Here is a 20,829-nt window from a genome sequence, read left to right on the forward strand (position 1 = left end):
TTTAGAACTTTACATCTACGTCGTCATTCCTATATATTTCATTTATGTAGACATAATACTTAAAAAAAATAGACTTTGTGCAGCAAGCAAGCAGAGAATGTAAGAGAGTATTTATGTTTTGCTTACGGCAAAAAGTTTCATTTCTCCATGGTCCTATCACAACTCCATTAGATTGACAAGACTGTGCATATGATTGAATACTGTCACACAGGGCACCGGGATCCAGATTCAGTTCGCAAAGGTCGTAGAAGCAGTTATTAAAGTAGACCAGTGGATCTACGACACCATGACAATCTTTAAATGGACCATTCTTGTCAGTGATTAGTCCACAGAAGCTGTTGCTGGATATTGTGACTTTCTCATCATCCGTGCAGGGAGGTGGAATTTCAGGTCCAGGAGTACATCTATAACAAATTGATAATTGATACAAGTTATAATAATATTTCATAGAAATCTAAAATCCTGGGACTGAGAAATCCATACGCTAAATATTTTATTAGCATATAATTTATTAAAGGCATTGTTCACTACTATTGAATTATTTGGCAAACACTGCAACTTGCCAAATCCTAACACTATTAGGATTCAACTCCGCTTGTTAGCTCCAAAGTTTGTCACGTGATCACAAGAATACAATTTACATGGTTGCAGTTGATTGCGAATTGGAATGTCAGGTGCTTCTCTCAATCTTTTATTGAGAGTCGTGCCTTAGACTCTACATGGCATGAGACTGCAACCTTGCAAATTTAATATTTGGGGTGATGTGAAAACTGCTGGAACCGACAAGCAGAACCTAATCTTAACAGTGTGTGCATTACACACCGCTAGGATTCAGCAAGCTGCAGTGCTTGCCGAAGACTTTACCAGTCGTGGCCAACCCCTTTAATTTGTGAAAAAATCCTAAAATAAAATTGACTTACTTGGTATCATTATCAACTTGCCAACTGTTACCAAGGCTGTTAGAGTCTGGCTCTAGTTCTCCATCTGGGTTTAGGAAGTCGTCAGTCATATTCCCATTAAAATTACCACATAATCCACACACTTTATTTGCATATCCATGTGGAATAGTTACTACTACTCTGTGGTTTCCATCAAATTTAACATTCAGGCCAAATGCTGTTGTGACTACTACATCATGTCCACTCAGGAATATATTAATACCCGGCACTAGAGATTCTGGTAGCGTCACAATGTTTCCATTGACCTGTATTTACAAAAATATGACAGAAGAAAAATATTAGTTCTTTTGTCTGAGATCATATATTCTACTCTAAAAAATCTTATTTATAGAAAATAAGATTAATATATTTGGAACTTAATTTCAGGTACATAATATATTTATTAATGTGGAAAAATTAGACTTACCTTGACTACTCTGTTCTTCTCCAGTGTGATCCTGTATCCGTGTACATCCACATTCACAAATTGGACATAAGATACTCTATTATTACCTCCTCTGTGCTCATTAGCTGCTTCTACATTGAAATTTGGCAGATTTCCATCATCGTTACAGAGCTTGGATAAAGTGTAGGTGCAGGTTCCCATAAAATGATGAACCTGGTTATCAAAGGTATAATAGTGTGGGTCTCCATTGACCTCACAGGAACCTATTAATAAAATTATATAAAACATTCATTTTCTTTATATACTACTTCATTGCAGACTATTGTAATATAGAAAATGAACAGAAACATGTACCATATGTACATTTGTACAAAAATAACTAATTTTAAGGAAACAGAGACATTGATAAATAAAAAAAATATATATTTTGCACACCAAGCTTTTGATCTATCCTTTGAAAATGAAAAAAGTATATACAAATATTAACATGAACTTAAAGGGGTATTCCCATCTCCAAGATCCAATCCCAATATGTAGTAGGTGTAATAATAATAATATTAGCAAATATCTCCAATTAGAAATGTAGTATAGTTTTTTTGATTTGCGATGTCTCTTTCCTCATGTACAGGCATTGCAGGACCTTAGGTATCCATGGTTACGACCACTGATAAAGTGACAGTTAGTTGCTAGTGGTCGCAACCATGGATACCTAAAGTCCTGCAATGTTGGCAGATGAGGAAACTGACACAGTGAATCAGAAAAACTATGTAAAATTTCTAATTGAAGGTATTTGCTAATATTATTATTATTACACCTACTACATATTGGGATAGGATCTTGGAGATGGGAATACCCCTTTCAAGTATTCCAGGGGCCATTAGTATGCCAATGTGTGTATTTTGGCATATGGTTCTGTGCACTGACCTTACAGCAATAATTTATGCTGTAAAGAATGTATATGACATATATCTTCTTTAAAATGGAAATTGATTGAGCAATGTATGCCTTACAGTTAGGATGCATGCATTTTTCATAAATTTGTACAATGAGATGTGAAGAGGCTGGTGTCCAAATTATGAATATACAGTACAACATACAGTATTAAATATTGGAAATATACATCCATACATCCAATTTAAGAAAAAATTTCAAGTGATTTAGTAGTAGAAAGAAGACTTGTCTTCCTTGTAATATATATTCTAAGGGTATGTGCACACCACTTCTTACAGACACAAGCGTATGTGCAGAGTGACGGAGATTCCCTTAGCGGCTTTGCTGCCGATGTTTTTCTTTTCACTTGTATATATAAAATAATGACAGACAGAAGCCACCAGAAGAATGATCAGATCACTTTTATAGCTGCTTCACTGCTTTTGAAGCCTTAAAGGGGTTTTCCCACGAACAAAAGTTCATTTTAAAAATTGGCCGTGTCTGACCGTGTACGGAACATACCACAGCTCCTGGGCAGGGGAGGAAGTAAAAGACAATACCGACATTACAACAGGGGATCGCAGAGGATTCATTTTGTGAGGTAAAACATTTCATTGCCTGTTTTTAAACAATATTTTTCCTCACAAAATGAATCCTCTGCAATCCCCTGCTGTAATGTCTGTATTATCTTTTGCTTCCTCCCCTACGCATGAGCTGTGGTTTATTCCGTACACGGTCAGACACAGACAATTTTTAAAATTAACTTTTGTTCATGGAAAAACCCCTTTAAGCGGTTAAAAGAAGTTCAAAGGGACTGAACATATTCCTCCCAAGACCTCCTTCTCTCCTCCACTTATTCGTTCCTCGTCCAATCGCCTCCAAGATTTCTCCCGAATATCCACCATCCTATGGAATTCTGTTCCTCAACACGTCCGATTATCCACCACACCTGGATCCTTCAGACGGAACCTGAAAACCCATCTCTTCAAACAAGCTTACAGCCTGCCATGACCTTGCCTGCTGCCATCTCAAGAACATCGGAGCTACTGCAACCCCTCAACCTACTGTCTCCTTCCCCGTTCCTGTAGAATATAAGCCCGAAAGGGCAGGGTCCTCTTCCCTCCGTACCGTTCTATCATTGTTAGTTTGTTTACTGTAAGTGATATCTGTATTTGGTATGTAACCCCTCCTCATGTACAGCACCATGGAATCAATGGTGCTATATAAATAAATAATAATAATAACATATGCACAGGAAGGTGTTTTTCCCTAGCATTGCATATATTCATTCTTTCTGGTGAATTTGAGGTGGAATTTGTTTGAAAAAGACGATGTGCACATATCCTAAAGGCTTTCTATCTGGAATTAGCAAGCAGAAATGTAGTATAATACGGTGGCTGTTCAGTGACCATTTATTTCTTAGATGTGCTAAGCCGGAATAGAAGCCTCTCTTACACCGCAGTTTTTGAATCTTGGTAATAAGTGGAAGTACAAAGCAAAAAATCCACCCACTATATAGTCAATATCTGCTTATAGGTATATGGGCTGTCCTCATAGGATTACCAATATAAAGAAGACTCCTTGTGTTGGTAATCCGTTTTATTATTTATCAATAGGACGTACCCTTGTGTTAAGATAGGATGTGCTGCTGATGATAACATAATATGTGTCCAACAGAAGAGGGGGCATGAATGATCATTGTTACATGGGAAATCAAAGTAAACAAGCCCCCATCAAATTGCTGCATTGTCAATATATGCTCCTTGTTGGAATTGTCCATGGATAAAGACCATAGTCTTCATAATGTTAGTACATAAGGAAATAATGTTGACAAAAGGGTATTTTGTTCTTTGCAACTGGTTGGATTCTCTACAATATTGAACATATTGTCACGCTGGCCATACACATCAGATAGCTGTCAGCCAAAAGTCTGCAGACAGACAGATATCTATTCTGACTCCCTCATACACATGAACATTAGCCTCAGTCAAATTTGAATGCATTTTCAATGGGGAGAGCGAGAGTAGCCGCTGCCAGACATCTCTGATAATTGCTTATCTCCATTGAAGACAAAGGAATTGGATTGGGAAGTGGGATTTTGAACATCCTTCTCATCACCTGTCAGGGAGGATCGGGAGGCACACATACACACAACATTGTCAGTTGAACTAAATTCGGCTGGTTTTGCTGACATATTTAATATGTATGGAGACTAAAATATGATTTCTAAAAGATAAAGTGTATTAGTTATCTTAAAGGAATCAAAGTCTATTTTTATTGAGAGAATCATGACAGTTAAGCAATAACTCACTTTCCAGGGGTGGACTTTATTACTTGTCCCTTTTCTTATTGAACAGTCTTTTACAATTTTGGAATAAATCATCAGAACATACATATTAAAGCTCATGACCAAGAAAACATTGGTTGAACTAAATGAATGCACATTAAATAACGACATTTTCATTGAATTTGTCAAACGTTTATTTACTATACCTGGAGGACCAGGGGGTTTAGTGGTAATTGGAGAAGTTGTTGTCGTGGTGGGGGTAGTAGTAGTCTCGGCGGTGGTAGTTGTGGTGGTAGTTGATGCCCCTGAAGAGAATAACAAAAATTGAACCAGTAAAATTAGAGGAAAAAAAATGTACACGTTTTTTAGATAATCTGATACAATTAATAAAACTGAAAAATGTGCACATGTTTAATTTGCATATACTAATCACCTCACCAAAAGGTTTGTTCACAACAAGTCTGTTGACATGGATTTTGGGGCAGATTCTCCAAAATCCACATAAAAAAATGCTTCAAAACTTTTAGATAGGCATCATTATTGTTACAGTCTAATTCCTATAAAAAAAAACATGCAAACAGACCTGCGGCCTGATTCAGACCACCATACACCACTTTCAACCACAGCATTTTTTTTTCCTACCCTTCTTCCAAGAGCCTTAACTTTTTTATTTTTCTGTCAGCATAGCCTTATGAGGACTTAATTTTTTGCATGACAAGTGGTAGTTTAGAAAGAGACAAAGTACTTTACCATATAACGTACTTAAAAAATGAGCATTAAATTCCAAGTGTGTTAAAAAAAAGGAAAAAATGTGATTTCATCACTGTTACTTGTGATTTGTTTTTATGGCATTCACTATAAAAGTAAAAATGACCTGGTAACTCAATTCTCCAGGTTGATATGATTATTGCAACGTAAAACTTTTATCGTTTTTTGTTGTTATTTTAGTGGCTTAAAAAAATTCTGAGCTTGACAAAAAAAAATAAAATGTTGATGCATTGTTCCAATAACCCATGACTTTTTTATTTTTCCATCGTTTCAGTTGTATTACCATGATGGCTGAGTGGTTAGCACTGTAGTTTTGCAGCAATGGGGTCCTGGGTTCAAATCCCACCAAGGACGACATCTGCAAAGAGTTTGTATGTTCTCCCAGTGTTTGTGTGGGTTCCTCCTGATTCACTTGTTTCCTGCCACACTCCCAAAAACATACTGATAGGGAATCTAGATTGTGAGACCCAATGGGGACAGTGATGATAATGTCTGAAAATCGCTACTGAATATGATGGCACTATAAAACTGAGCACCTGCAGAGACTCGGGCTTTCAGGTACATGCAGCCGTTGCACTAGGTGGATACAGGGATGAAGATCATGGGTGAGAAGAACTGCAGACAGCCAGATGCAACAGGCAGGAACGGGCTGCCCCCCAACCACCAGCTGCCTATTTGTACCTGGCCGGACACAACAATATAGGGAAGCCCTTTTTTTTTAATTATTTCTTGAATTTCATTAAATAATTAAAAAAAAAATACGTGGGGCTTCGCCCTACTTTTGTGTCCAGCCAGGTACAGCAGGCAGGAACGGGCTGCCCCCAACCACCAGCTGCCTATTTGTACCTGGCCGGATACAACAATATAGGGAAGCCCTTTTTTTAAAATATTTCATGAATTTCATGAAATAATTAAAAAAAAAAATATGTGGGGCTTCGCCCTATTTTTGTGTCCAGCCAGGTAGAACTAGGCAGCTGGGGGCTGGAATCCGCAGCGCAGGGAGGCCCAAACTTTCTGCCCCCCCCCGCTGCAAATTGCAGTCCGCAGCCACCCCAGAGAATGGCGCGTTCATAGAAGCTCCATCTTCTGGCGCTGTACCCAACTCATCCAGGGCCCTGGAGCGGTGGCTCACTGGAAAATAAAGGGGTTAGGGCCAGCTTGGTATTATCAGCTGGCCCTAAGCCCGAAATTCATGGGGTCACGCCAATATTGGACATGACCGCCATGAATTTCTAGTAAAGTATTTAAAAAAAACACAACACCCAGAATAAAGTCCTTTAATTGAAATAAACACACAAATTTTAAATGTTCTAAATTAAACCATACTTACCATCACGCCCATTCCAGCTGAAGCCAATGTCTTCTGCAATAAAAGTAATATAATAAACCAACCTCATCCTTACCTTTCCATGGTTCCCAGGACGGCTCCAGCTCTGCTACATTCACATGACAGGCTGGAGTGCAGCAGAACGCTGCCATCTAGCTTGCCATGCTGCAGACACTGAGAAGTGCAGGCATGTTTGCGCTCCTCAGTGTCTGGCTGTGACGGCATCCAGATGAGCCGTCACAGCCAGACACTGAGGAGCGCAAGCATGCCTGCTCTTCTCAGTGTCTGCGGCATGGCAAGCTGGATGGCAGCGTTCTGCTGCGATCCAGCCTGTCATGTGAATGTAGCAGAGCTGGAGCCGTCCTGGGAACCATGGAAAGGTAAGGATGATGTTGGTTTATTATTTTACTTTTATTGCAGGAGATCGTTGGCTTCAGCTGGAATGGGCGTGATGGTAAGTATGGTTTTATTTAGAACAATAAAGAATTGTGTGTTTATTTCAATTAAAGGACTTTATTCTGGGTGTTCGCGTTTTTTTTTAACTTTGACAATGGGGTTAGTAATGGGGGTGTCTTATAGACCCCTCTCCATTACTAACCTGGGCTTGATGTCAGCAGGCATTACAAGCTGACATCAACCCCAGCCCAATTACCCCACTGCCACCGCTACAGGGCAGTGGGAAGAGCGAGGCTAAGTGCCAGAATTGGTGCATCATATGGATGCACCATCTCTGGGGCGGCTGACGTTTCTAGCCTGGGAGGGGGCCAATATTCATGGCACCCTTCCTGGGCTATTAATATCAGCCCCCAGCTGTCTGCCTAGCCTTTGCTAGCTATTAAAATAGGGGGGACCCCACGTCATTTTTTGGGGGGGTCACCGATTTTAATAGCTAATAAAGGCTAGGTATTCAGCTGGGGGCTGATATTAGTAGCCTGGGAAGCTCTGTGGGTATTACCCCCTTCCCAGGCTTCAAACATCTGCCCCAGCCGTCTGCTTAACCTCCGCTAGAGACTAAAATTACGGGGAACCCCATGCCAATTTTTTTTTTATAAATCCTTTATTTTAACACTAAATGACAAGTACAGTAACCAACACCATCACTGTACTTCTTATATATGTTACTGACATGTTTCTATCTATCTAATCTATGTGTGATGCTCTATTCTTTCTGTTCTAAATTGTCGGGTACCGATGCTGAATTGCCGGCCTGCTTTTTTAAAGAGAGTGTCTTCTGAACGGTTTGTCAGCTTTTGGACACCTTTGAAGGTGTTTTCTATGTATTTTTATTTGCCTGCCATTGGTTTTAACAGTGTTCGACAGTGTTCTAAAGTGTTCGACGAACAGTTCACCGAACATCCTAGTGTTTGACGAACCGAACCGAACCCGAACACTACGGGGGTGGCTCAACACTAGTCGCAACCAATAGTTGTAGGAGTAATAGTAGTAGTTGTTGTAGTTGCAGTGGTGGTTTTGGGTGGACTTGTGCTTATTATATCTTCTAATAAGCAAAAATAACATACATGTTATAAAATGCAACATAAAATACTGTATTTAATAATACATTATGATATAAAGAAGTTAACTTCTTACCACAATTAGCTTCTTTTCTCCAATCACCAAGAATTACTCCTATTGCTTCACATGCTGCAGCATAAACTTCTAGTGAGCTGCAGAAATAATAATCATTCCCTCCAGTTGCGCACTGGTCATACACGCAACTCTCAAAGTACTGATATGGTGGAATGAGAGCATGACACTGTGCAAAGGAGCCATTGAGAAGGTTTATTATTTCACACTTAGCTTCAGCCTCTTGCTCTATGTTGGGAAGGCACGTAGGTGGAGGAGGTGGATTAGAGTCACACCTACAGAAATAAAGGTATAACAAAGTTATATCTCACATTGTAAAAAAACAATATATGAACAGACAAATAAACAGATAGAATAAGAAAATACTCACGGCCATCCATCATCTGGTACTCTCCAGCTGTTTCCAAAGTCATTGACATCAGTTACAATGCTGCCATTAGGTGTTGTGAAGTCATCAAAGCGGTTATCATTGTAGGTGCCGCACAATCCACACAATGTGTCTTTGTATTTCTCACTCACTATAACAAATAATTCATGATCGCCATTGAATTTAATCTGGAGTCCAAAGTTGGTATTAACTACTACGTACTGGCCACTTCTTATGATGCTTATGCCAAACACGTCCGTAGGAAGAGTAACTAAAACATTGTTGACCTGGAAAGCAAAGATAGAGTAGAACTATAATTTTTAGCTATGACAATATCTAGCTGAACAGTAATAACAATAATAATAATATTTGACATATATTTTCTCTATTGTAAAAAAAAATACAATAATGCAAACTGATATTGTCCAAGAATGCCGTCTCCTTTTATGACACAACTAAAGAATATCAAAAACATTACAACACTTTTTTTTCTCACAAACTGCAAGCTGTCAGGTGACTCCTGAAAATGTAAAATATATATGTGCAATGTTATGAGCATACATGTGGCTTTTTTGTATTAGCAGGATTCTATGAAATTACAGTAAATTTTGGGTAGACTGAGGCTGTGTGCCCACGTAGCATTTTTCAAGCGTATATGCTGCGGAATTTCCGCAGCGTAAACGCTTGAAAAACGCATGTATATCCGCACCCCATGGTCCCCAATGGGATTCCGCAAGTTCTATGCACATGTTGCGGATTTTTCCGCAGGGTTTATGCCGCGTTCAAAAATCCGCAGCATGTCATTTAATTTTGCGTTTCCGCAAGCGGAATTGCCTTAGTCCAATGCATAAAAAACGCAAGGCAATTCCGCATGAGGAAAACGCGTGATAAACGCGCGAAAAATGCGCGATAAATGCGTGCGGAATTCCGCATGCGTTTTTCCGGAAGAGGACTTGCATTTATGCAGCAGAAATTTTCTGCTTCATAAATGCAACGTGGGCACATAGCCTTATAATGAAATAATTTGACGACTTATAATGACTTATAATTTAACTTACATGCACAATATTGTTCTTCTCGATCCAGATGTGCACACCATCCACAGTCAGAGCAACAGAATTTATTGCTGTCCAGCTTGGGTTGCCTCTGTGTTCATTGCGTGTGGTGACAGTAAAACTGTGAGATGTATTAGCACAGGTCACTGATACTGTGTAGTTACAAGATCCTTGGAAATGGTGAAGTGTGCCATCAAATGTGGAGTAGTGCGGGTCACCATAAATATGGCAAGTTGCACTGCTTGGTTGGTAGCAGCCCAATAATCCATTTTGTACCTTACAGATTTCATCTTCTGGACAAGACATAGGTAAACAGGAGACCATGTTGTTTTCCTGACATTGACATCTCCTCTCACAGTTTCCTTCAATGAATTCTTCACCATTCTATAAAAAAAAATTCAGTAACAACTTAAAAAATAAACTCAACTAAATTTTCAGCAGCAGAGAAGAGGCAAAAGACCCAAAAAAATATCAAATATTCCGTTGGACACTTACATTATAATACTGGTCATTGTACAAGCATCCACATTGGGATTTAGAAACGCAAACTCCTCCACTGAGAATATACCCGTCTTTACACTCACATCCTTCCACACATGGAGAGGTGCATTTCTCTGGAGCCTGTGGGTCCAAGCAGGTTGCCGGACATGCAGTCATACATTCATTGTACTCGCTGTTACTTGGACATTCTTTACCTCCTGTTAATTCCAACACACAAAATTGACCACAATTAGGCTAAGTTCACATAACCATATAAAAAAAAAATCATCTAATTTTCACCCAGAAAAAGATTTTTCATCTGTATTGTCATCCGTATGGTTTCCCTAAGGCATTAGTTTTTATCCATCAGCAGTGAATAAAATGTACAAAACCAAATACAGTTTCCTATATTAAAAATTGCAATATACCCATAGAATTCACATGCTACATGGTTAATCCACATGGGAAAGAGAATAATTAGCTGGGTAGAAAGGCAAAAATTGTAAGTACACCATACTATATAATGTGATGATTGCAATATATTAGGAATATTAAGAAGATAAAAATTTTAAAACTTTGATGAGAGTGCTTCTTTAGGCATATTAGAACTAAAGCTTGCAACATTTTTACAGTTTGTACTGGCAATACATACCGCAAGATGTAATGTTTCTCCAGTTTGGAATAGTGACTCCTTGTTTCTGACAGGCATCAGCATATGCTTCTAAAGCACTGCACAAAATATCTTTGCCTCCATTTAATGCGCAGAGATCAAACACACAGCTTTCAAAGAAACTCTCCGGAGCGACAGCAGCGTGACACACACTGAACAGGCCATCTATTTTTGTTAATAAACCACAGAATGCATCACTTTCATAGAGGCTCTCGTCCTCTGGGGGACATGTTGGTGGTGGAGGTGGAGGTGGTTGATCTGTGCAGGATGGATCATTTTTGTCATAGACTATCCAACTGTTTCCTAATTCATTCGAATTTTGGGCCAATTGTCCGTTGGGCATAAGGAAGTCATCTGGTCTGAGATTGTTGTAGTTACCGCATATGCCACAAACTTCCCCTGAGAATGCGTCAGGTATTTTCAATTCCATGGAATGATCAGTGTCGTAAGCAACTGTAAGTTTGAAATCAGTTTCTAAAACGACATATCTTCCACTCAGTTCCACTTTTACTGCACCTCCATTCAAAATGACAGGAAGAGTTTTCCACAAGTCATCGACCTGCAATGACATTGATGATTCAATGAGTCATGTATTCGGTACAAACCAGACATGTACTAGCAAAGCAATGTTATACTGAGTATGAATGTAGATGTCTTACCAAAATGCGGGATTTTTCTTTGTTCACAATCTGTATTTGGTAGCCATAGACATCAACAATCACTCTATGCACATATGAGACAGATGGATTTCCCCTATGTGCATTCTTGGCTTCCACATTAAAGTATGGTAATGAAGAGTTAGTGCATAATTTAGAGAGAGTGTATGTGCACAAACCCATGAAGTGATGGATCTGTTTGTCATAGGTTTGGTAATGAGGGTCATTGTGGATTCTGCACATACCATAACTGTAATAAACACAGCCAGGGATGCCATTTATCACTGAACAGTACTGGTCACTGTGACATGAATCACTCTTACAGATTAAGTTACTTCCAGCTGAAGGACATCTACATTTTGTGGAACAAGTGTCATCGGTCCAAAATTCAGATCCGACAGGATAATGCTTATCATTTTCCCAACATCCACACTGGAGACTGGGCACACATTCCTTGTTGTACAAAACATAGCCAGGATCACATATGCATGACTCGGTGCAAGGAAAATTGCAATTAGATGGAGATATTGGATTCACACAAGTAGCTGGACAGGCTGTCCCACATGGTTCAAAATGGCTGTTTTGTGGACACTTGAGAGCTGTAAAATGAAAGTAGAAATATATAGGCATAAAAAACATAAAGGAATTTACACAATACCTATTTATTGCCTTTCATGTAATCACTGAAGCTTTTTTGCAGACCTTTTAGAACTTTACGTTGTATTTCCTGTATATTTCATTTATGTAGACATAATACTTAAAAAAATAGACTTTGTGCAGCAAGCAAGCAGAGAATGTAAGAGAGTATTTATGTTTTGCTTACGGCAAAAACTTTCATTTCTCCATGGTCCTACCACAACTCCATTAGATTGACAAGACTGTGCATATGATTGAAGACTGTCGCACAGGGCACCGGGATCCAGATTCAGTTCGCAAAGGTCGTAGAAGCAGTTATTAAAGTAGACCAGTGGATCTACGACACCATGACAATCTTTAAATGGACCATTCTTGTCAGTGATTAGTCCACAGAAGCTGTTGCTGGAAATTGTGACTTTCTCATCATCCGTGCAGGGAGGTAGAATTTCAGGTCCAGGAGTACATCTATAACAAATTGATAATTGATACAAGTTATAATATTTCATAGAAATCTAAAATCTTGGGACTGAGAAATCCATACGCTAAATATTTTATTAGCATATAATTTATTAAAGGCATTGTTTACTAATAGTGAATTATTTGGCAAACACTGCAACTTGCCAAATCCTAACACTATTAGGATTCGGCTCCGCTTGTTAGTTCCAAAGTTTGTCACGTGATCACAAGAATACAATTTACATGGTTGCAGTCGATTGCGAATTGGAATGTCAGGTGCTTCTCTCAATCTTTTATTGCGAGTCGTGCCTTAGACTCTAGATGGCATGAGACTGCAACTTTGCAAAGTGAATATTTGGGGTGATGTGAAAACTGCTGGAACCGACAAGCAGAACCTAATCTTAACAGTGTGCGCATTACACACCGCTAGAATTCAGCAAGCTGCAGTGCTTGCCGAAGACTTTACCAGTCGTGGCCAACCCCTTTAATTTGTGAAAAAATCCTAAAATAAAATTGACTTACTTGGTATCATTATCAACTTGCCAACTGTTACCAAGGCTGTTAGAGTCTGGCTCTAGTTCTCCATCTGGGTTTAGGAAGTCGTCAGTCATATTCCCATTAAAATTACCACATAATCCACACACTTTATTTGCATATCCATGTGGAATAGTTACTACTACTCTGTGGTTTCCATCAAATTTAACATTCAGGCCAAATGCTGTTGTGACTACTACATCATGTCCACTCAGGAATATATTAATACCCGGCACTAGAGATTCTGGTAGCGTCACAATGTTTCCATTGACCTGTATTTACAAAAATATGACAGAAGAAAAATATTAGTTCTTTTGTCTGAGATCATATATTCTACTCTAAAAAATCTTATTTATAGAAAATAAGATTAATATATTTGGAACTTCATTTACATAATATATTTATTAATGTGGAAAAATTAGACTTACCTTGACTACTCTGTTCTTCTCCAGTGTGATCCTGTATCCGTGTACATCCACATTCACAAATTGGACATAAGATACTCTATTATTACCTCCTCTGTGCTCATTAGCTGCTTCTACATTGAAATTTGGCAGATTTCCATCATCGTTACAGAGCTTGGATAAAGTGTAGGTGCAGGTTCCCATAAAATGATGAACCTGGTTATCAAAGGTATAATAGTGTGGGTCTCCATTGACCTCACAGGAACCTATTAATAAAATTATATAAAACATTCATTTTCTTTATATACTACTTCATTGCAGACTATTGTAATATAGAAAATGAACAGAAACATGTACTATTTGTACATCTGTATAAAAATAACTAATTTTAAGGAAACAGAGACTTTGATAAATAAAAAAAAAAATTAATTTTGCACACCAAGCTTTTGATCTATCCTTTGAAAATGAAAAAAGAATATACAAATATTAACATTAACTTAAAGGGGTATTCCCATCTCCAAGATCCTATCCCAATATGTAGTAGGTGTAATAATAATAATATTAGCAAATACCTCCAATTAGAAATGTAGTATAGTTTTTTTGATTTGCGATGTCTCTTTCCTCATGTACAGGCATTGCAGGACCTTAGGTATCCATGGTTACGACCACTGATAAAGTGACAGTTAGTTGCTAGTGGTCATAACCATGGATACCTAAAGTCCTGCAATGTTGGCAGATGAGGAAACTGACACAGTAATTCAGAAAAACTATATAAAATTTCTATTGCCTTACAGTTAGGATGCATGCTTTTTTCATAAATTTGTACAATGAGATGTGAAGAGGCTGGTGTCCAAATTATGAATATACAGTACAACATACAGTATTAAATATTGGAAATATACATCCATACATCCAATTTAAGAAAAAATTTCAAGTGATTTAGTAGTAGAAAGAAGACTTGTCTTCCTTGTAATATATATTCTAAGGGTATGTGCACACCACTTCTTACAGACACAAGCGTATGTGCAGAGTGACGGAGATTCCCTTAGCGGCTTTGCTGCCGATGTTTTTCTTTTCACTTGTATATATAAAATAATGACAGACAGAAGCCACCAGAAGAATGATCAGATCACTTTTATAGCTGCTTCACTGCTTTTGAAGCCTTAAAGGGGTTTTCCCACGAACAAAAGTTCATTTTAAAAATTGGCCGTGTCTGACCGTGTACGGAACATACCACAGCTCCTGGGCAGGGGAGGAAGTAAAAGATAATACTGACATTACAACAGGGGATCGCAGAGGATTCATTTTGTGAGGTAAAACATTTCACTGTCTGTTTTTAAACAATATTTTTCCTCACAAAATGAATCCTCTGCAATCCCCTGCTGTAATGTCTGTATTGTCTTTTGCTTCCTCCCCTACGCATGAGCTGTGGTTTATTCCGTACACGGTCAGACACAGACAATTTTTAAAATTAACTTTTGTTCATGGAAAAACCCCTTTAAGCGGTTAAAAGAAGTTCAAAGGGACTGAACATATTCCTCCCAAGACCTCCTTCTCTCCTCCACTTATTCGTTCCTCGTCCAATCGCCTCCAAGATTTCTCCCGAATATCCACCATCCTATGGAATTCTGTTCCTCAACACGTCCGATTAACCACCACACCTGGATCCTTCAGACGAAACCTGAAAACCCATCTCTTCAAACAAGCTTACAGCCTGCCATGACCTTGCCTGCTGCCATCTCAAGAACATCGGAGCCACTGCAACCCCTCAACCTACTGTCTCCTTCCCCGTTCCTGTAGAATATAAGCCCGAAAGGGCAGGGTCCTCTTCCCTCCGTACCGTTCTATCACTGTTAGTTTGTTTACTGTAAGTGGTATCTGTATTTGGTATGTAACCCCTCCTCATGTACAGCACCATAGAATCAATGGTGCTATATAAATAAATAATAATAATAACATATGCACAGGAAGGTGTTTTTCCCTAGCATTGCATATATTCATTCTTTCTGGCGAATTTGAGGTGGAATTTGTCTGAAAAAGACGATGTGCACATATCCTAAAGGCTTTCTATCTGGAATTAGCAAGCAGAAATTAGTATAATGCGAAGGCTGTTCGAGTGGATGATTGACCATTTATTTCTTAGATGTGCTAAGCCGGAATAGAAGCCTCTCTTACACCGCAGTTTTTGAATCTTGGTAATAAGTGGAAGTACAAAGCAAAAAATCCACCCACTATATAGTCAATATCTGCTTATAGGTATACTAGATGGTGGCCCGATTCTAATGCATCGGGTATTCTAGAATAGGTATGCGGCCGACCGGGCGCAATCAGCAGAACTGTGTTTAAATTTTGCACCAAAAACGCTGATTGGTCGAGGCCGGCAACCGGTTGCGACTAATCAGCAGAGCGGGGTTTAAATTTGGCGCCAATAATGCTGATTGGTCGCGGCCAGTGAACGTGACCAATCAGCAGAGCGGTATTTAAATTTGGCGCCAATAATGATGATTGGTCACGGCCGCGACCAATCAGCAGAGCGGTGTTTAAATTTGGCACTAATAATGCTGATTATTCGAGACCGGTAACCGCGACCAATCAGCAGAGCGGTGTTTAAATTTGGCGCCAATTTCGCTGCTTGGTCGCGGCCGGCCACCGCGACCAATCAGCGAAGCGGTGTTTAAATTTGGCAGCAATATGGCTGATTGGTCACGGCCTGTGGTTGCGACCAATCAGCAGAGCGGTGTTTAAATTTTGCGCCAATACTGCTGATTGATCTCGGCCGGCGGCCTCGACCAATCAGCAGAGCGTTGTTTAAATTTGGCGCCAAAATCGCTGATTGGTCAAGGCCACCGGCCGCGACCAATCAGCGATTTTGGCGCAAAATTTAAACAACGCTCTGCTGATTGGTCGCAGTCGTCAGCCGCGACTAATCAGCGATTTTGGGGCCAAATTTAAACCCCGCTCTGCATCGCTCTGCTGATTGGTCGCGGTCGCCGGCCTCGACCAATCAGCAGAGCGTTGTTTAAATTTTGTGCCAATCTCGCTGATTGGTCGCAGATGGCGGTCGTGACCAATCAGCAGAGCGGTGTTTAAATTTGGCGCCAATCTCGCTGATTGGTCGCGGCTTGCGGCCGCGACCAATCAGCAGAGCGGTGTTTGAATTTTGCGCCAAAATCGCTGATTGGTCTCGGGCGGCGGCCACGACCAATCAGCAAACCGTGTTAGTGAGGACTGGAGAGCGTGTTTAAATTTGGCACCAAAATCGTTGATTAGTCGCGACCGCGACCAATCAGCAAAGAGGTGTTTAAATTTGGCGACAATACTGCTGATTGGTCGCGGCCGGCGACCGCGACCAATCAGCAGAAAGATGCAGAGCGGGGTTTAAATTTGGCGCCAAAATCGCTGATTAGTCGCCGCTGACGGCCGCGACCAATCAGCAGAGCGTTGTTTAAATTGGGCGCCAAAATCGATGATTGGTCGCGGCCGGCGGCCTCAACCAATCAGCAGAGCGTTGTTTAAATTTGGCGCCAATCTCGCTGATTGTTCGTGGCTGGCGGCCGCGATCAATCAGCAGAGCGTTGTTTAAATTTGGCACAAAAAATGCAGATTGGTCGCGGCCGGTGGTTGCGACCAATCAGCAGAGTGAGGTTTAAATTTGGCGCCAATACTGCTGATTGGTCACGGCCGACAACCGCGACCAATCAGCAGAGCGGTGTTTAAATTTTGCGCCAATACTGCTGATTGATCTCAGCCAGCGACCGCGATCAATCAGCAGAGCGGTGTTTAAATTTGGCGCCAAAATCGCTGATTGGTCGCAGCTGGAGTCGGCGACCAATCAGCAGAGCGTTGTTTAAATTTGGTGCCAATCTCGCTGATTGGACGCATCTGGCGTCCGCGACCAATCAGCAGAGCATTGTTTAAATTTGGCGCCAAGCTCGCTGATTGGTCGCGGCTGGCGTCCGCGACCAATTAGCACAGCAGTGTTTAAATGTGGCGGTAAGATCGGTGATTGGTCGCGGCCGCTATTTAAATGTGGCGCCCAAATCGGTGATTGGTCGCGGGCAGCGGCCGCGACCAATCAGCAGAGCGGTGTTTAACTTTAGTGCAAAGATCACTGATTGGTCGGGTGTGGAGAGCGCGACCAATCAGCGAATCGTATTGGTGAGGAGCGGGGAGCGGAATCGTATTAGTGAGGACCGGGGAGCGCCGCTGCCTGTGCGGGTACTTCCGCTGCGAGAACCCGGGACATGAGCGGGCGGTCGCAGCAGAAGTATCCCGACCCGCAGCGCTGCTCCCCGGTCCTCCCTTCACACCCTAGCCGCTGATGTCCCCACAGTATCCGCATGGTGTTACAAAGGTCCGGACATTTGTGTTAAAAATCGCTGATTGGTCGCTGACGCTGCCAGCGACCAATCACCGATTTGGGCGCCAAATTTAAATATCGGCCGCGACCAATCACCGATCTTGGCTCCACCTTTAAACACCACTGTGCTGATTGGTCGCCGACGCTGTGCGCGACCAATCACCGATTTTGGCGGCACATTTAAATCGCGTCCGCGACCAATCAGTACAGCGGTGTTTAAATGTGGAGCCAAGATCGCTGATTGGTCGCGGCCGATATTTAAATTTGGCGCCCAAACAGGTGATTGGTCGCGGGCAGCGCCAGCGACCAATCAGCGATTTTTAATACAAATGTCCGGACCTTTGTAACACCATGCGGATACTGTGGGGACATCAGCAGCTAGGGTGTGAAGGGAGGACCGGGGAGCGGCGCTGCGGGTCGGGATACTTCTGCTGCGAGCGCCTGCTCATGTCCCGGGTTCTCGGAGCGGAAGTATCCGCACAAGCAGCGCCGCTGACATCCATGTGGCTAGGGTGTGAAGGGAGGACCGGGGAGCGGCGCTGACATCCAATTGGTCGCGGCCGCTATTTAAATGTGCCGCACAAATCGGTGATTGGTCGCGGACTTGGCCCGCGACCAATCACTGATCTTGTGGCCAATGTTAAACACTACTGTGCTGATTGGTCGCGGACGCTGCCCGCGACCAATCACCGATTTGGGCGCCAAATGTAAATATCGGCCGCGACCAATCACCGATCTTGGCTCCCCATTTAAACACCGCTGTGCTGATTGGTCGCTGCCGATATTTAAATGTGGCGCCCAAATCGGTGATTGGTCGCGGGCAGCGTCGGCGACCAATCAGCACAGCGGTGTTTAACTTTTGCGCTAAGATCAGTGATTGGTCGGGTCCGAAGACCGCGACCAATCATCGAATCGTCTTGGTGAGGACCGGGGAGCGGCGCTGCCTGTGCGGGTACTTACGCTGCGAGAACCCGGGACATAGCGGGTGCTCGCAGCAGAAGTATCCCGACCCGCAGCGCCGCTCCCTGGTCCTCCCTTCCGGCTGGAGGTCAGCGGCGCCGGCGGTCCTTCCGCTGCTACCGGCCGGGAGATGAGCGCCTCGCGCCGCTCATCTCCCGGCTGCATCTCCGTCCCGCAGATGGGTCCGGCGGTCGGGTTCCTTCTGCTGTTGCCAGCCGGGAGATGAGCGCCTCGCGCCGGTCATCTCCAGGCTGCATCGCCGCTCAACTCCGTCCCGCAGATGAGCCGCTAACGGCCGCCATCTTTTTTCAAAAATTCTGCGGCGCTGATTGGCCGCTGCCGGACCAATGAGCGACGCGGGATTTCCTGGACTGACAGACAGACACACAGACAGACAGACGGGATAAGACGATTATATATATAGATGGGCTGTCCTCATAGGATTACCAATATAAAGAAGACTCCTTGTGTTGGTAATCCATTTTATTATTTATCAATAGGACGTACCCTTGTGTTAAGATAGGATGTGCTGCTGATGATAACATAATATGTGTCCAACAGAAGAGGGGGCATGAATGATCATTGTTACATGGGAAATCAAAGTAAACAAGCCCCCATCAAATTGCTGCATTGTCAATATATGCTCCTTGTTGGAATTGACCATGGATAAAGATCCTTAGTCTTCATAATGTTAGTACATTAGGAAATAATGTTGACAAAAGGGTATTTTGTTCTTTGCAACTGGTTGGATTCTCTACAATATTGAACATATTGTCACGCTGGCCATACACATCAGATAGCTGTCAGCCAAAAGTCTGCAGACAGACAGATATCTATTCCGACTCCCTCATACACATGAACATTAGCCTCAGTCAAATTTGAATGCATTTTCAATGGGGAGAGCGAGAGTAGCCGCTGCCAGACATCTCTGATAATTGCTTATCTCCATTGAAGACTAAGGAATTGGATTGGGAAGTGGGATTTTGAACATCCTTCTCATCACCTGTCAGGGAGGATCGGGAGGCACACATACACACAACATTGTCAGTTGAACTAAATTCGGCTGGTTTTGCTGACATATTTAATATGTATGGCGACTAAAATTATATGATATCTAAAAGATAAAGTGTATTAGTTGTCTTACAGAAATCAAAGTCTATTTTTATTGAGAGATTCATGACAGTTAAGCAATAACTCACTTTCCAGGGGTGGACTTCATTACTTGTCCCTTTTCTTATTGAACAGTCTTTTACAATTTTGGAATAAATCATCAGGACATACATATTAAAGCTCATGACCAAGAAAACATTGGTTGAACTAAATGAATGCATATTAAATAACGACATTTTCATTGAATTTGTCAAACGTTTATTTACTATACCTGGAGGACCAGGGGGTTTAGTGGTAATTGGAGAAGTTGTTGTCGTGGTGGGGGTAGTAGTAGTCTCGGCGGTGGTAGTTGTGGTGGTAGTTGATGCCCCTGAAGAGAATAACAAAAATTGAAACCAGTAAAATTAGAGGAAAAAAAATTTACACGTTTTTTAGATAATCTGATACAATTAATAAAACTGAAAAATGTGCACATGTTTAATCTGCATATACTAATCACCTCACCAAAAGGTTTGTTCACAACAAGTCTGTTGACATGGATTTTGTAGCAGATTCTCCAAAATCCACATAAAAAATGCTTCAAAACTTTTTAGATAGGCATCATTATTGTTCCAGTCTAATTCCTATTAAAAAAAAACATGCAAACAGACCTGCGGCCTGGTTCAGACCACCATACACCACTTTCAACCACTGCATTTTTGTTTTTTCCTACCCTTCTTCCAAGAGCCTTAACTTTTTTATTTTTCTGTCAGCATAGCCTTATGAGGACTTAATTTTTTGCATGACAAGTTGTAGTTTAGAAAGAGACAAAGTACTTTACCATATAACGTACTTAAAAAATGAGGAATAAATTCCAAGTGTGCTAAAAAAAGAAAAAAATGTGATTTCATCACTGTTA

General features: G+C 41.3%; 1 protein-coding gene across 50 annotated transcripts in view; it reads right to left on the reverse strand.

Annotated features, from left to right (window-relative positions):
- The window catches only part of LOC141259327 (IgGFc-binding protein-like), a 187,511-nt gene that overhangs the window by 123,506 nt on the left and 43,176 nt on the right, over positions 1-20,829 (reverse strand). For all 50 annotated transcript variants that reach the window (XM_073675146.1, XM_073675093.1, XM_073675139.1 and 47 more), the window contains 14 exons: positions 20,203-20,301; positions 13,526-13,767; positions 13,086-13,369; positions 12,295-12,572; positions 11,475-12,070; positions 10,798-11,374; positions 10,161-10,363; positions 9,669-10,049; positions 8,614-8,897; positions 8,247-8,518; positions 4,768-4,866; positions 1,366-1,607; positions 921-1,204; positions 127-404 (listed from right to left, as the gene is read on the reverse strand). In XM_073675146.1, the coding sequence (XP_073531247.1) occupies positions 127-404; positions 921-1,204; positions 1,366-1,607; positions 4,768-4,866; positions 8,247-8,518; positions 8,614-8,897; positions 9,669-10,049; positions 10,161-10,363; positions 10,798-11,374; positions 11,475-12,070; positions 12,295-12,572; positions 13,086-13,369; positions 13,526-13,767; positions 20,203-20,301 (4,119 nt within the window). The remainder of the gene's footprint in view (positions 1-126; positions 405-920; positions 1,205-1,365; positions 1,608-4,767; positions 4,867-8,246; positions 8,519-8,613; positions 8,898-9,668; positions 10,050-10,160; positions 10,364-10,797; positions 11,375-11,474; positions 12,071-12,294; positions 12,573-13,085; positions 13,370-13,525; positions 13,768-20,202; positions 20,302-20,829) is intronic.

This window comes from Phyllobates terribilis, unplaced genomic scaffold (genome assembly GCF_046119375.1).
Source record: "Phyllobates terribilis strain yellow unplaced genomic scaffold, ASM4611937v1 Scaffold_3__8_contigs__length_932513732, whole genome shotgun sequence".
NCBI lineage: Eukaryota > Metazoa > Chordata > Amphibia > Anura > Dendrobatidae > Phyllobates > Phyllobates terribilis.